Source organism: Excalfactoria chinensis, chromosome 5 (assembly GCF_039878825.1).
Source record: "Excalfactoria chinensis isolate bCotChi1 chromosome 5, bCotChi1.hap2, whole genome shotgun sequence".
Classification (NCBI taxonomy): domain Eukaryota; kingdom Metazoa; phylum Chordata; class Aves; order Galliformes; family Phasianidae; genus Excalfactoria; species Excalfactoria chinensis.
Genome location: NC_092829.1, coordinates 19,026,130 through 19,043,209, shown reverse-complemented (window position 1 = coordinate 19,043,209; position 17,080 = coordinate 19,026,130). Strand labels below are relative to the sequence as shown.

Below are 17,080 nucleotides of genomic sequence, written 5' to 3'. Positions count from 1 at the left end.
CTGTAATATAGATGCAATATAACAACGAGAGACATTAAATACAACCTTCTGTTTTCTTGATTCAAATGACACAATTATTCCTACGCAATTCCTCGACACATTTCTTCCTTACAGTAGGAGGTTCAACTCTTGTACTCTCAGATGACACACACACCCAAGTACATGCATTTTTGTATGCTTCTCCTGAAAGTCACAGATTTACCTGCTGTAAAGAAACCCACAGATTCTGAAACTGTTAAGGAAAGGTTCAGTGCTTAAGTGTAGTGAGGCTTGAAAGACAAGCAAGAATATAGGGGTTATGGTAGGTGAAAGTAAGGAGTCATGGTTGGGTTTGTGCAGAAGGGACAAACTGGTGTGTATGTTTCTGAGCATAAGATTTTTGCTTGGGGGAAGCACCTTGATGGACATTTGAAGGGTAAGTATTGCGCTGTTTTAAATTTGCTTCAGTCCTGGATAATGTGTATGAGGATTGAAGTTAGTGACTAATACTGGGGTGGGAAGACTAGGAAGCACCCTTCTTCTTTACAGAGTAGATGGCATGGCTCCCCATAGAGTCCTGGTCATATTGTCCTCTCTCACTTTGTGTGTGTCAGGCGCCCCACGCCTTTTTTTGGAGAACTAACACTAGACCATTCATGCAATGTGTCATTTTTACTAACCAACTAATGTACTAACACCCTAACGACTCATCTTTGCTTTTAGTTATTTTTATTAACAATCGTTCTGTTCACGATTTTTTAATTTCCTTTCTTCCCCCTTTTCCGCAAAGCACTCAGGCATTGGACACGCTATGGTAAACAAACTACATTGTCTGGTAGATATCATTCTTATTGTCTCTTTTTTTGGGTTTGCCGTGTGTTACCTGCCTTTTCCTTCCCCTACTCCCTCTTTTTCCCCCCTCCTTTATACTTACTTCTTTCTTTAATTTTATTTTAGTTTCATCAAAAACACATTTTTCTTTTTCTTTTATTATTATTATTTTTTTCTTAATGGAAAATATGAAGAGCAAAAGCAATGAACACAGCTGTTCTGGAAATGGGGTTTGGAATTTCTTTCATTGGTTTCCTCACTTCCCTCTTTAGTTCTTTTGTGGTCTTTTATTTTTCTCCCTTGCTTTTGAGTTTAGCTTCCTTTTTTTTTTTTTTTTTTTTTTTTCTTTTTCTTTTTCTTTTTCTTTTTCTTTTTTTTTCTTCCTTTTTTTTATTATTATTTTTTCTCCCCTTTTGATTGTTTTTATTTATTTATCCATTTCATTTATTTATTTTAACTCTGAAGGCTTTTAGATCAGAACCATTGCAGGGCCTCTATTCCGTGGTGGTGAAGGCTCTCTTTTTCTCTCATCCTTTTGTTGTGGCAACGGCTGTTACAGGCAAAATGGCCAGAGTTGTCCTCTTTCTCCCTACTTTCCCTAATTCCTTCCCTCCTCTCTCTCTCCTCCCCTTCTCTCTCACTTTCTCTCTCTCTGACTTTTCACCTGCCGTGGCCAAAAGGAGCTCAGCCGGCTGTTTGTTTCAGTACACACTCTGCATGGCATGTCCACGTCTGGTGACTCGCCCGTCTCCCACCAGCCTCAATCTATTTTCCTCCATCTTCCCTTCAAACCACTAACAACATCTACGCAAAACACATCAAGTTCACTTGCTCCTCTCCCTCCCTCTCCTTCCAGTTCCCTTCACCCTCCATGTATTTGGGATTAGAGGTTTTGGGTCCTTCCCTGTTTGTTTTTGAGTTTTTTTTTTATTATCTTGGAGTTTGTTTGGTATTTTTATTTTTGATTGCATGCACGTGTGAAGTAGTTTTCTTTTCTCTCTTGCTCTCTCTTTGCTTTTTTCTTTTCTTCTCAACTTTCTGGGCTCTGGGTATAATGGCATGATGTGTCAAAGCGCAGTATGTGCACGCTTTGTGTTTTCTTTCTTCCTCATCTCTGCTTCTCTCTCTCTCTCTCTCTCATTGGTGTGTGGTTTGAATTATTTTATTTTTATTTATTTATTTATTTCCTATTTACATTTTGATTGAGTTAATTTATGAAATACCATTTTAATTAAATTTATTTTTGGGGTGGGTGGTGGGTGTGTATGTATGTAGGTACACGGCATGCACATCCATAATGTATTGAAAGTGAGATCCCTTCCCCACCCCTCCCTGAATGCATGATTGTCAGTGTGCTGTGAGCAAAAGAAACATAAAAAATAAAAAATACCAACTTCGTCTTCATTAGTGTTTTTTTTCTTTTCTTTTAAACTAACAACCATAACTAACTGTAATCATTAAAATAAAACCTAATTAATCATAAAATCAGCTAATATGAGAAATCTCCTACAAGGAAAATTCCATTTTCTGGCCTGTGTAAATGGAAAGCATCTCAGTGTGTAGACTGCTGGTTCAGCCTGGAAGTGTTACTACATTAGAGAGGGAAGAAACAGATGCTGAAGGATTTCCATTGTGGTTGAAGCAGACCAGAAAATGGAGCTTGGCTGAACTAAAAAAAAAAACCCAAAAACAACAAACAAACCAAATCTCAACAAAATCCTTTATAAAACTGACATAAAAATATAAGGGAGGCGACTCATTCTTTTCAGGATTGTAAGGTCATTGCTGGGATTTTCTTTGTTGTGTCCCTTGAACAGGTGACCATCTCTGTGGATGGCATCCTTACCACAACGGGTTACACACAGGAAGACTACACCATGCTGGGCTCGGATGACTTCTTCTATGTGGGAGGGAGCCCCAGTACTGCTGATTTACCTGGCTCTCCAGTAAGCAACAACTTCATGGGCTGCCTCAAAGAGGTAGGGGATTCAGATTAACTACTATTTGTTTCATTGCTTTTGGTTCCCCAAAATCATTGCTTTTTCCTGCCTGCTATTACACATTCACTGTCTTTCCCTCATGATGAATTTTACACTGATACTACAGTAGCACTGTAAGGATAAACTTAATATTCACCTGGGCAGAAGATATCAACCATGAAAGTCATGAGCTTATATTCAGTATCAGACTGCTGGTTCTTGAATTACACAGATTATACCTGTGGTGTAGTATGCAAAGTGTCTTCTGTAGGCTGTCAGCCATTTACAGGGAAGTGTTTCAATCCTCCTTAGATGCCTTAAGGAGTGTGGCTGAGTGGGTCTAATTCTATATACATCCAAGATGGCTGTCATAATATCCTGGTATGAACATTTATATCAGAGAGATGGTAGAGCTGAGTTTTCATGCCAGATTCATGGAAAACAATGATGTTGAGCTAGATGTTCTTCTAGGGCTGTATATCTGCCTGCCAGATTACTATCCTACAGATGTGCTTGACTTGTGATGTCAGGGATTTTATCTTATGCACAGTCTGCTGATGTGAGCAGTGTCTGTTGGTCTGGTGCTGCTTTCCTGCTTGACCTCTAGATTTGTTAAGGGGATGCATATATGCTGGAGATGAGTATGTGAATATCTTAGAGAAGAAATGAAACTGCCTTGCTGAATACAAAATGTCATGCAGAGATCAAATTCTTCCGTTTTCATCCACAGAGCCTTGGGCCTGATTTTCATAGGCACTGAGCATCCCAGTTTGATTGAAATCAAGAGGAGATGCAGCTTCTTAGTGTCTCTTTAAATCAGGATCTTAATTGTATTTATGGATGCTATGAACATAACACTTAGCAGAGGCCATTTTTATGTGTGCTTTAAGTCAAGCCAATGGAGCAGAGAAAGCAGTGACAAGAAAATCTTCAGCAGCTTTATTATTTATATAATCATTTGGATTCTATTAGCTCGTGCAATGCGCTAAGAGCTGCTTACATTGCCATCCCAGTTTTACAAAGCTCCGTGTGAAGAAAAACCAGACAACTACTTAATAATAAGAGGAAAAGGAAGAATGCAGATAATCAGAAAGTACTTTGTCATTGTCACCTGCCTTGGTTGTGACAGGAGATGTGGATGAGGTGCTGTCTAGACGTAAACACAGACTAGTGCTGGCTGGGCTTGAGTTACAATCTGCATAATAGCAATCTGCTCTTAGTAGTGGCCCACTGACACTTTCAGGTGCTGTAAAATTATATGCAAATGTACATTACCTGGCTTCTGAGGAAAAAAATGGTATAGGTTACTCACCAAGCCAAAGTGTAGCACAGGGCTGTAAGGAGAAGACACTTGGAAATGGAATAAATGGAGATCTGTAACATTTCAAAAGCAAGCCATGTTGTAATTAGCACTTTGCATTCCTAGCCCAGGGTTCCTGTAGACCCATTAAGTCCCAGAATGAATTAGCACTGATACCTGTAGGATGCATAAGGAAACTGACAGTTGTGCTTTTCTGTAGTTCTTGTTTGGCAAAAGGAGGTCATGGGGAGCTGCAATTGGAGAAGACTAAGTGGCCTTCAGTGTCCTGGTAAAACCTGGAAATGTATCTATAACTCTGATACTTATGAGTAGCAGGGTCCGACCAAACAGCCAGCCTGTAAAGGCTGAGGAGGATTCTCACTGTATAAATAGTGAATTATCCTCAGTCATCAAAGAAGTGTCTGCTTTCATTAGGTGGAGCTTGGGATGAATTGAGCAGAAGAGTTTGCCTTGTGAAATTCCTCCTGGGATTGATTTCTTCTCTCTTTTTGCTAGTGAAGAAAACACTCATGACAAGGGTAGTAGGATCAGTGTGAGATCTACCAGAAATAGAGGGCAGTACCTTTGAGTCTTTTCTTTGTTTAGTCCTGAAATGTCAAGATATGTCAGCATGGTATGAACAGAATTGCTGAGCTGGCTCCTAGGAAGCAAGAATGCCTTTAGGGATCAGTATGACCCCTGGGGGCAGCTTTATTTGGTCCCTGGAGCAGAACTACTGTGGTGCTTATGTGCCTGTCATGTTTCTGTCTCCACAGTTTGCTTTACAGGGGAACTCATTTGGCTCTCAGCATGGTATGGGACTATATTTATAAACCTATCCCTATAGCCTATTTTCTCTACATCTGGGAAGAATACTTAATGCTTCATTTATCAATATTGGAGGAACTTGAACTATTTAGAAAATGTCCTGTGTTCATGAAATTGGACAAAAGAAGAATATAGACCACAACTATAAATATTGTTCCTGGGGGCACCTTGTTTTCCTAGGAAGGTGAAGGAATTGATATGGGCTTTGGAATGAGGCTTTATTTCATCCTATAACTTCACATATTTCATCTAGACTGGGTCAGCCCCACAGCACAGCAACCAAACTGGGGCTAAGAAGGCTCCTGGAGCATTCCCATGTTCTCTGAGGATGAATGCAGGGGCTGAAATTCAATGGGGAAGAGTGCCTGATGATTCTCTGTAACTTTGCAGCTTGGTAGGGTTGGTGAGAGGATGATGGGCAGCTCTGGTAGGGTGGTTGCTTCATGTGGTCAGAGTCTAAGCCTTGATTAGGAGGAACATGTCTCCTGAGAGCTCCTGGTGAGGAACTAAGGGTCTCAGGTCTCTCCTGTTGCAGTGTCTAGATATGCTGTGGTGAAGGTAATCATGTTCCTTCTGGATTGTGTGAACCAATGTATTCTCCATTCACCACAGAATATATTCTCTTGTCTCTTCTTTTCCTTGCAGCAGGTTCCTATTGAAGAGATTCCATTACCTTACTTGCAGTAATATACCTAAGGCTTCCTGGACCTTCATTCTTAGATAAATTATTCTAGAGTAACTTGGAGAGAATACAGTATTTTGCTTGTCATGGAGGAAAACAATAGAGATGGGATAGGAGGAGGTTCAGAGACATATCTGAGACAAGTGAGCAGAAATGTTTTCTTCAGTGGGTGTCAGGGTAGGAGTGGAATTGCTTTAACAGTCATTGAATGGATAAACAGGGAGAAGCACTGTGAAAAGACAGAAAGGAAAAAGGATCTGTTAATAACATTTAAGAATACCTGGATGGTTTCTGGACAACCAGAAAGAGGCAGGACCAGAAATATAATGCCAACGTATTTTGTATGTACTAGAGAGTTTCAGGTCGGAGGTTCTAGTAATAATGGTTGAGTAAGGAAAGAGGCTGAGTGGGAAGTTGAGCTGTGTAAGCAAAAAGGGAAAAGTGGATCTCAGTCTCTTATCATTAGGGAAGGGAGAAAATCAGAATATTCCTGAGGCTCCATTAGGGAGCCAGCCATTCAGATAGATTTACTTGGAGAAGTGCTTAGTGCAGATGGAGATGCTTTAGAAGAGCCTAAGGTGATCCCTAAAGAGTAGATGTGTGTGAGAGAATGTATGAAATCTTCACATTTTTCTGTTCATTTTTCTATTAATGCTTTATTAAAATCTCAATTTCTAAAAATGCTTATTGGTAGTAACAGCTTGATGGAAGCAGTGACTTTTGCATATGGGTGGAATATGGCAGAAATGATTGCAGGGGTCAGGCACCATCTGGCCATGATGGGAGAAAGCTGTGGAAGCTTAGATCGTGTCTGTCTGCAATTTAACTGCCAGGAGCCAGATTTCCAAATGGTTCATGAGTGTGCCCAGTTGCTGCATATGCATCTCGGATGCTATCTGCAAGCCAGCTCTTTTTATTTTTATTTTTTTAAGGCCTCTTTGCATGCATAATGTTAATGATGATAAGATTTCTCTTTAGGGAAAAGGTCTTTTGGATGGAATGTTGCATTGGACAGGAGGTTGGAGGTGCAAGTAGAAGGAGGCCTGAAAATACGGAAGATGAGAAAAACAGCCCAAGTGTAAAGAGGATTGGTGGAGGAAGCTGCAGTTTTAAGAAGCCCTACCTAACTGGGAGACTAGATAGACAGAAGCATTTGTGTGCTCAGACTCCCATTCCAGAGCAGCAGTCTAACAGAGCCCCAGAAATGCATGAAAATGGCAGATCAGGAATTTCAGTGTGGGAGTTTTCACTGATGCTCTGTGGAGGTGATTAAGGTGTGAATGGCACTAATTACACACGGGATCCAACACCACTCTGTTGTATTTGGCCCAGTCTGTTTCTTGTCTGTATTAGTGACTTTAATATTTAAAATAAAAAGAAAGAGAAGGGCTAGCGGTACTGAATAGAGGAAGACAAAACATAGCCAAAGATGAATATAATTCGTTTTCTCAAAATGTCTTGTTCTTAATCTTCACCTTCCATTGCTTTCTTTGCAATGGCATCCCAAACAGCCCTGATGATGATGACTCTCATTTCCAGATTTCCAGGTCCCGAGGCCTGTAACATTTTAAAGTGCCCATCGCTCTTGAATTCCAGTTGTATTGCCACTGTACTGGTGGATCACTGTGCTTCTGCACATCTATGGCTGTGCTTATTGAGAGTCTAACATCACACAGCCCATATGTAGAGCACTGAGTGGAACAAGACCTTAATCATGTTTTTAAGTGCGCATATTGTAAAAATACAACAATATTGTGGCTTGAGAGAGGCAGCAGGGGAGACATTTGCCAATATTTTGAGCAATCCCTGCTGTAATCTGTGAACAGATTAAGAAAAAGTACATTTCTGGAAAGATTTAATTTGGAGGTGGGAATGGGCACACACGGAAGCTGAGATCTTTGCATCTATGATGCAGAGCAAGAAGTGGAGAGACTCCACAATAGCAAGAAAAAAAAAGATGGGGGGGAAGATCATTAAGTTTTCTCATCAAATAATATTTGTAAGCTTAATTCCTAGGCTTGTTTGCATTTGCTATTTCTGTATTAGCTCAGAATCAGGAAGGGTATAATAAGATTGCATATTTGGGCAAGAGAACACTTCCTAGGCTGCTTGATGGCTGCCAACAGGTGTTGCATGCTTGGTCATAAATCCTGTAAGGCTTTGTGGTGTGTGGTAAAGAATGTTCGGTGCTTTCTGCTGTGAGTGTGGAGAGTGACGTGAGGCTAAGGTGAGCAAGAGGTTCTCTGAACTGAATCTCTGGGAGCTGAAGCACCTTGCTCACCTATTCCTGGGCTCTCTGGCAGCACTGAAAAAGATAAGGAGGATTATTATCAAATGCAGTTTTATCTTACCAAAGGAACATGTGTTGCACTGCCAGGTAGCTGTTTTTGATGCCAGGAAGGAGTGGCACTGTGCCTCCCTTGTTTTGCTTGCCTATACGCTTGCATGCACACAGCATAATATAGCCACAAAAGAGTGGATGACGCCTGCCTCTCTTTTCTCAGGTATAACTACTGAAGTTGAATTTTCCTTGTACACAAGTGTAGGAGAAATTCTATAATGTTGCTCAAACCAGCCATAAATGGTTTCTGTGGTTCATGGTCTCAATGCTAATGTATAACAGTGTGATGAATGCCCGCTCTTCTGAAAAAGGCATTTGATTCAGTTAACTTTGCTTGTGGCTTTTTTATGGAATCATTTAAAAAAGATGGGAGAAAACAGAAGCATTTGTTTCGTAGAATGATGGCAAGGCAATCATCCCAACACAAAGTCTACGTCCATACTGTAAGTCAAGGAGAAAAGGAAAGATGGGATTCAGCTTTCTATGTAGTGTCTATGGGAGATTAAAGGTCAGAGGTGGGTTTTTGTGGTACAGATGAAATATATAGAGAAGAAAGCATTCTGTGCTACAAAAAGGCAATGTCAACATTCTAGGAGTTTAGATACAGAGGGCACAAACTATCTAATGATTCCTATAGCCTCAGAGCTTGTTCCTTTTTAATGCTCTTTTGAGAGAATTCTCATAACTTTCCCACTTCATAAACACCAAGAAAGCAGAATATCCTGCTCTGGGAGCTTTTAGGAAATACTCAGATGCACTGTGACTGTTCACACAGTGAACAGACTCAGTAAGATTCTCAGGTGAGGAAATACAGGGAACAGCCCCTACTCACAAGCAATCAGAGCAATAGGAGTTAAGATTGGGCACTGATCAAAGAAAGAACAGTCCTGAGCAGACAGTTGGCTTTGCAGTTCTTTTTTGAAAGCGAGCAGGGTCTGATGGGAGTTACTCTGCTTCTTTGTGCTGAAGGAAATGCATGATGAGTGCAGTGCATTTTTGGAGATTCTTCTGTCTGACTAGAAAGGGAAATTATCTTATTCTAATTATGAGCCCAGTTAAAGTTTAAACTTCTGCTGGATTTGGGGAGATTCACTGAAGTACGTGGTGCTCTGTGCTTTCCAGAGGTTAATATTTCACATTCTCATGTTGACACATTTTTAGTAAGGATTAATGGCCTGGGCCACAGGAAATAAAATCAATAGTCTTGTCAGGTGTATTAGCATGCTGCCAGTGCTGCAGATTTGCCTTAGCTAGGGAGTTATTCAAAGCTTCTTTTCCTTGCATAGCTTAGCTCGTGCCTACACTACAGCAGAAAGGTTTCTACTAGCATTATTGCCTCATGCATGACACTGGGAAGAAATTATGTCAGCTTGGCATATTTGCAATCGTAGCAAGTGTTTTGCTGAAATAATGATATTGGATAAGGATTTACTGCAAAATGGCAAAAGCTAATTTCAATTATTGTTCAATTTGTAAGGAGAGAACTCAGAAGATTGTCAAGGAGTTGAGGACATGGTTCTGTGTGTGTGATTTAGTCCCAGTTCATGAAGCAAGAATCCTACCTGCTTTGATGGTGGCCCTAGCTTCCAATTAGTGCAGAATTGTATCATTCAATGTGTAACCATGTATGTGTGGTATATTTAATTTGCTTTCAAAAATATAAGGCAAGGCAGGGATGTCTCTTGAGTTGAAAAGGAGTTGCCCTTGCATCTATGGAATTCTTTTCTTGAATGAGATTAAATTTATAGCAAAGACTCTATATTCTAGCCAGAGTAAGCTCAGAAATACAAACTGTTTTGTTTTACATTGTAATGTAGCTATATACACATTAAACAAATACAGTTTTGAGTTAAGATCACATTTATTGCAATACAGTGTCTTATATATAGAGAACTCTTATGAGTAGGCAGACAGAAGCTTTCAGTCAGTCTTGGTCAGTCTCAGTGCATGTGTTTTGTAGGGAGATTGATTTAAAGGATAATCATAGAATCGTTAAGGTTGGAAAATACAACTAAAATCATCTAGTCCAACCATCTACCAACTACGAACATTGCCCACTAAACCATGTCCCTACATACTACATATGTCAGTAGTTAAGTGTTGCTGTGTTCCTGACGTTAATATGCTTGTAGAAAGTTTCTAAGAGAAATTAATTGGCCAAAGTCCAATTAATCAAGTATATATGTAGACTGAGCATAGATTTTAAAGCAAGCATTGTACAGCAAACAGATACATAAACTTTCTGTGCAGAAGGCTCAAGAGACATCATTTTGCAGAGCTGTTTGTACTACCGCCATGCTCATAAGCTAACCTTTGGAGACAGAACAACATGTGCCCTCAAAAAGTCTCTTTCCAGATGTTGCTAGGATAGGTACCCAGAGAAGAATCCAGAAGCAGGGGTTGGTGTCACTGTTGGGCAGTGTTGCCAGCAGTTGATGTGTTGCAGCAGTAATAAAGCATGGAGCTCTGACTGAGCCATCCACGTGTGACCTGGTGCTATGGCCATATGGTCTTGCTTTGCAGCAAGACCATCAGGAGCAGACTTTTCTTTCCTGCATAATGAACTTGACTCCTGCTGAGATTCTGTACCTGCAAGGGATGTGCCATGTGCTGTTGTTCAGAGAATGAGCGTTTACAGGTGTAGAACTGTATTCATATGGGCAAATTTAGAAAATGTAATGGGGATTGGAGCAATATAACGTGTGCTCTGGGCATGTAATAAAGGTAACGAAACCAGGCTCTAAAGAACGGAGACATTAAAGCAACAATCTTTGCACACTTATGTGGTCTAATCCATCTCTGTTCAGGAATAAACAAACTCAGGAAGGTTACAGAGCACTGACGAAGAAATATAGCTGAGGCCAAAATTGTCAGCAGCACAGCACTGCATTTAAGTACATGTGTTTACTTAACAGATACTTAACAGATCTTTTCAGCCTAGAAGTTACTGGGATGCTTATCACCAAGGAAGACAAAAAGAAAATGCACTTTATTTTTTGATTTTTAGAGTCTGGAAGCTCAACAAACATAGAGTTAATGACAGGGAGTGTGAAGAGCTTGAAATATCCTCTAGTGCCAGGATACACCCTCTGCCTCTTGACATAGCTGTAATAAGAGAAGCACTTTTCCATCTGCTTTGGGTAGCTGCTCCAGGCACAAGAATTGAAAGGTCTCTGGTCCCTGTGTAAACGTGTTTCCCATTATACTTTCTTTTCAATAAACCAGTTTTAATTCTTTGGCAAATATTTGCTAATTTCACTAGCAGGAACAGGCACCACTGGGTTTAAGACTAGAACTTCTAACTCAATCCCTTCTCATTATGACTTGAGAACATTAAAACTTCATCCTTCTTGGCAAATGTTTTTACTCCTGTTAGAGTCCTCATTTTATTTCAGTCTTCAAATACAAAGGAGCCCAACAGTGTATATTGCACTCTAGATGTGCTTTCAGGTAGGTTGTACATTCAATTGTGGTATGCAGGAACTGCGTTTTGTCTTTTAGAGCTTTAATTAGTGTGTAGTCTTTTGGCTGTAGTCATTAATATTCTGCTTTGTGCGCTGTGTTTTTGGGAACAGCAGCCACTAAATAAATCTTACCCGACTCTGAAACGTGTTTGTGTGTGTGTGCTGTGAGCAGTGGGGAAAGACTGAGCTGTGCTACCGATCATGAAGAGCCAAGCTGCTGCAGCTGTCAGAGAGGCAAGAAAGGATACTGAGGTTTGTAGGTTTGTGTGTTGAGTGGTTGTGCTGGGCTCCTCCTCCCAGGTCTACCACTTATTCTGCAGCAGTGAGCCAGCTAGCTGTCAAGTGTGAGCAGGACAGGAGGGGGTAGGAAGCAATAATTAAGCAGCATTTGTTAGAAGAACAGCATGGAAAAGGAGTGGGCTCTTTCTAATACAACCAAATTTGGTGGTGTTTTCTTTTTCTGTTTTAATTCTTGTCATTGCTTCTGCGTGACTCTAGTCTCTCTGCTCTACTACTGATGTTGTCTGTTACGCTGATTATTTGTGGTTTGGCATTGTTCTTCCTCTTTCAAGCTGTACTTACAAAAACGATTTAGTTCAGAATTACCAGGTATCTAGGTTCCCTAAGCAAATCAGTGAGCATAATGCAGATATATGGAAAGATATAGGCGATGTAAACTCTGAATTGCTTAACACAAGTTTTTATACTCTCTGAGCTATATATAATTATCTAAGTGGAGGCACTAGAAATAGTAAGATGAGCACTGAAGGATGAGTTAGTCTGTTCCCTTGCCTCTGCTTCTTGTAGCTAGCGAGATATAGATGTAGCTGAACAAAATGAGGAATCTCATTATTTTAACATGTTTCAGGGAAACATCAGGAGGATTGTCATACAGCATACCATGGCTAATGGTGACTTCACATCACCAGAAGGGAGAAAACTGAAATGTTTCTAATTTGTAAACACAGATTTAGCACTTAAGCACTTAACACTGGAGAGAGAGCATTGGTTATCTGTGAGCTGCAAAGAGCTGATGACACACAGCTGAACAGTATCAAGTGCATCCAGGAAAGCAGCGATGCATGCTGTGCTACTCACAGAGCTCCTCTGGCCAGACTGGAGGTGATAGAGAGATTGTGTCTCATTGTAGTACCCCAAGAGGTAGTTGTGATGATGCCAGTGAATCTTTCTTACTGTATCAGTGTTAGTGAGGAGAAGGAACATGTGTTTGGGAAAAGTGGCAGAGATGAAAAATGCTGTTTAGAAATGGAGCGTGAGAATGGCATAATCATTCCCATTAAATCTGTGCCTTTCTTTCTAGTTATTAGCCATTTTAAGTGGAATGGGTTTTGCATCTAGAACAAGTCTCTGAACAGATGATTAATGGTTTTATCTGTAATAACTTTACATTTTATAGAACCCTGCTAGGAGCCTGCATCTGGTGAGCCAAGCTATTTAAAGCTGTGTTAATTCTGTTAATTGCTCTACGTTTATTTGGATTGCTGGCACCTGCGGGCTTTAGGATAATGTGTGGGGGGGTGTATGTTCTCCCCCTCTTTCTAGCTGAGGAAAATGGAGAGGGCCATTTCCTCAGCTAGGAACAGCAGCCTTGGCAGAACATCCTGGCTGGATTGGTTGTCCTTGAGATCTCCCTCTTTTTCTACAGCTAAATGCAGTGAGATGTCAGCCAGAGGCAAGATGTTCCCTTGATTGGGGCAGGGGGTAGTCAGGCAATCTGCTTTTTCATGCACTTGCCATCATCACGTGGTAGCAGCAACAGTGAATGAAGCCAGTGATTTTAAGAGGCCAATCAGGTCCTCCCCATTCTTGATCTGCTTCTTACCTGCCTGCCTTGATCATGTTTTGGTTGTGAAGTGCTCCAGTAGATTTCATGCCCTGAACAAATGTGAAGATGAATATGTTGCTGATTTCTGAACTTTTGTCAAAGAAAAGATGTAGGAATGGAATTCAGAATGCTTGAGGCAGCTAAGATGTGAAATACTTGAGGGGCAGCACAGAAATTCTCATGTTTACAATTGGGAGTGGGCAGACCACTGGAACATTCATGACCAGGCTCTGAAAGGAAAACCTTTTGCCCATCTTTGGTTGCTGTACTTCTGGGAAGATTCTTGCACTGAGCATGAGGGCAACAAAATGGAGAAACAAAGCATTTTTTTCTTGCGCCGTTTCCTGCTGACTTAGAGTAGCAGATCCTGAAGGGCTTGGTACTGGGATGTTTAAGGATAATGTCAGCTCAGCATGGCTGCTCTCTGAGTGGGTAGGAGAAGGGGTAACTTTTGATTTATTTTCCTGCCAGTCCTCTTTTAGACTTCTGATATGGTTTTCAGTCAAGCATTCAACGATAATGTTAGGATATCTTCCCAGCAAATCAGATGATGAGATTAAAGTCAAAATATTAAAACAAACAAAGAAAAAATAAACATCAGAAAAAAACACAAAAATCTTTATACTGTATGCCTTGTTACACATTTGACTCCAAACCCACAATTCTTATGACTGCCAGTGAAACATCCATCCACCCGATAATGATGATGGGGATCACTGTGATGCTAGTTTTCTGTATCTACCTTGTAACAATTTTTATTGCTGAATGAGAAGTCTTTGAGTCTCTGTAGCCCCCAAAGGAGGAGCCAGTTGTATCATCCTTCTCTGAAGGTACGAAGAACTATGAAGATCATCTGTAGCACAGATGTAGCTTTCTCATAGTTTGTCTGGCTATGATGCTTGTGACTAGTTGTTCTTAAAGGACACAGATTCTGTGTTTGTCATCTTTCTTGAGTGGAAACTGTGTCTAGGAATGTCCAGTTAATTTATTTTGTCCAGGTAAGATTTAAATGCAATTTAAATTGCAATGCTGAAATTGATTACAAAGCAAGGCTTCAGAAGTACATGTTCTTCTCATGTTTAAGAATGGGTTCTTCCTCCATTGCTTCATTGTTCAGACAACTGATCAAGCTATCAGCACTTTCCTTCATTTCTCAGCTTGTATTTCAGGGCTGATTTGTCCTGAGGCTGCTCCTTTATGTGTTGACAAGAACAGTAAATACCTCCTTTTTCTTCCACCTGACTATAATGTGCTTGATTGTCTCACCTTGTCAGAACTTACTTCCTACTCCTGACTGTTTGCTAGGAGATCACATAGAAATGTAGCATTTTTCCCTTCTCTGTTTTTTTTTTTTTTTTTCCTTAGTATGTATTTCTAGTATGTTCTCTTAATTAGCATATGCTTAGTTCTTCTGGCTTCAGGCTAGTTTCCCTGTTTATAGCCACCGTGACACATTTTGTTAGAACTTCACAAATCGTATATCACAAGAGAAATTAATTATGCATGTAAGTTATTAGGTTAATAACTTTCATCTCAACTGTGAACTTCACATAAAGTCTATACATTGCACATTAATAATTCAGATGACAGCCTTGACTTTGAGTGTGTTTTATAAATCAATTCTATCCCTTCTCATGAGTTTTGTGTCTGTGGAAACCATGGCTGATTTCCACACAAGTTTTCTAAAATTCAGTCCCAGTTCGGTTTCTCTATTGTCCCTGGATTTGCCAGTGCAACCTGCAGAGAAGGACAAATAAGTGCTCATGTTCCCTTTGCCTCAGGAAAATCTTTCAGACAGTGGTTTTGCATCTAGAGCTTATGGAAATATTTCATTTGTATGAGGACACCTTTTGGTAAGAAGTGCAGCATTATCTTTAATAAGGTTGCCAAGGACTTAATGACTAGTAGTGACATGGTCTCTTTTCAATAGTGTGTGGCAACAGGACTAGGGGTAATGGGCTGAAACTTCAGCATAGGAAGTTCTGCACGAATGCGCACAAGAACTTCTTTACAGTGAGGGTGACGGAGCACTGGAACAGGCTGCCCAGGAGGTGGTGGAGTCTCCTTCTCTGGAGATATTCAAGACCCGCCTGGACGCCTACCTGTGCAACGTGGTGTAGGGAGCCTGCTTTGGCCCTTGATTTTTTTGGACTTGATGATCTCTAGAGGTCCCTTCCAACCCCTACAATTCTGTGATTCTGTGACATTGCATTTTAACTGAGGCAGCCAAAGAATTCCTTGGAGATTTCCTGATACATCAGTAAGTGTAGGAACAAGAGATTTTGGGTAGATATACCCTATATGATAGAAGTAGGTGTACCTTTTTGTCACTAAAGCAGGCTCCCTGGGGCAGTAGTTAGTGCCACAAGCAGTACAGTTTAAGAAGTGTTTGGAAAATGCTCTTAGACTTATGATGTAACAACACTAGTAGGCCTGTGTGGAGTCAGGAGTTGGATCAGTGGTCATCATGCGTCCTTTCCAATTTTGGATATTCTCTACTGCTCATATCTTTCAGTAGTGTTTCAGTTAGGCCTCCTGCCAAAAGGTTCTTCAAAAAATAAAAATAAAAAAACAGTAGACCAGTAGGCAAAAACAGGGCCTTGTACAGTGGAAGAACTATTTGGAAGGTAAGAAACAATGTAGGACTAAATGGTTTTCCTATGGAAATGCTTCACTGGGAAGAGCAATGAGTTCGTTGTTATGAAATTCTGAAGATTCATTAATGGAATTATAAATAAAAACGGATGTGTATGGGGAAGGTATTTATTTTGCTAGGAGAGTGATAACATTTGGGTGAGGATTATCTGCAAAACTACAGAGGATGACCTATTAATGCTGAAATACGGAATGAAAATTCGTGATGAAATTAATTGTGTGTAAATACAAAAGGAGATGCATGTTAGAAAGGAAAGAAAATAATAATTCTCCATAAGCAGTAGTGGACTTCAGGTTGATTCTGATGTTTTAGTAAGGAACTTTTCAATAATATTTGCTCATTGATGAATATTGGTGAAATAAACACATCCAGCATTATGAGGTGGTAGGAATGGAATAGAGAACAATACAGAAGATATATATGTCATTAAATAAAACTGCTCTACTAGATGCAGTTCTGTTCTTTTAATCTCAAAAAGATACTGTCAACCTGGAGAGAAAAGCAATCAGGATCACCAGAGATCAGAAGAGAGACTTACTTCTTTACAAGGAATGGCCAAACAGGCCTTATATGGCTCTTCATGACAAAATTGGCTAGGAGGATATGATGAAATCATGCATGGCATGGGAGAAGGAATCAAAGGGAACTGTCTGTTTTCAAACAGAAGCCTCAAATGACAAAGGTGAAGTGAACTTCAAACAAATAAAAACAAATAGAACAAGTAGTGGAGTAATGGCAATCCTTGCTGAGGGGTGTAATTGCAGGGAATAAATAAATAAATATCCTAGATGTTCTGTAAAATATGAAGACATCACCTTCTGCGTGTAAAATCTCTGAGGCCCAAACTGATGGAATCTGTAAAACTGTTTTAGGAGAGTAGCTGTTAGATTTGCATGGGTATTTTCAGATACTGGATGCCAGTCAGATGCAGTATGGAGGTTGGTATGTTTAAATATTTGCTGGTTGTCTGTGCATCAGATAGGCTGTATTTGAGGAAGTTGCTTTAACTGCGACAAGCAATAAGAAGACTAGATTGAATCACTGCAGAGAAATACAAGATAAGGTTGTTCAGGCTCCTTTACTCATTTGTAATAGTTAAAGTCCCCCAAAAAATCAATCCTAAATGAGGATGTTAACAAGTGGAGCTGTAAAACTACCTCCGAGCTGTATTGCA

At 40.2% G+C, this 17,080-nt stretch overlaps 1 protein-coding gene across 37 annotated transcripts in view; it reads left to right on the top strand.

Annotated features, from left to right (window-relative positions):
• Positions 1-17,080, top strand: part of NRXN3 (neurexin 3) — an 898,188-nt gene that overhangs the window by 237,477 nt on the left and 643,631 nt on the right. For 22 of the 37 annotated variants that reach the window (XR_011903709.1, XR_011903708.1, XR_011903707.1 and 19 more), the window contains 2 exons: positions 770-793; positions 2,628-2,789. Coding sequence is in view for 33 of the 37 variants with exons in the window: in XM_072337915.1 (XP_072194016.1) it covers positions 770-793; positions 2,628-2,789 (186 nt within the window). In the remaining 4 variants the exon portion in view is untranslated. The remainder of the gene's footprint in view (positions 1-769; positions 794-2,627; positions 2,790-17,080) is intronic. The other 15 variants (XR_011903710.1, XM_072337914.1, XM_072337890.1 and 12 more) reach the window with 1 other exon arrangement.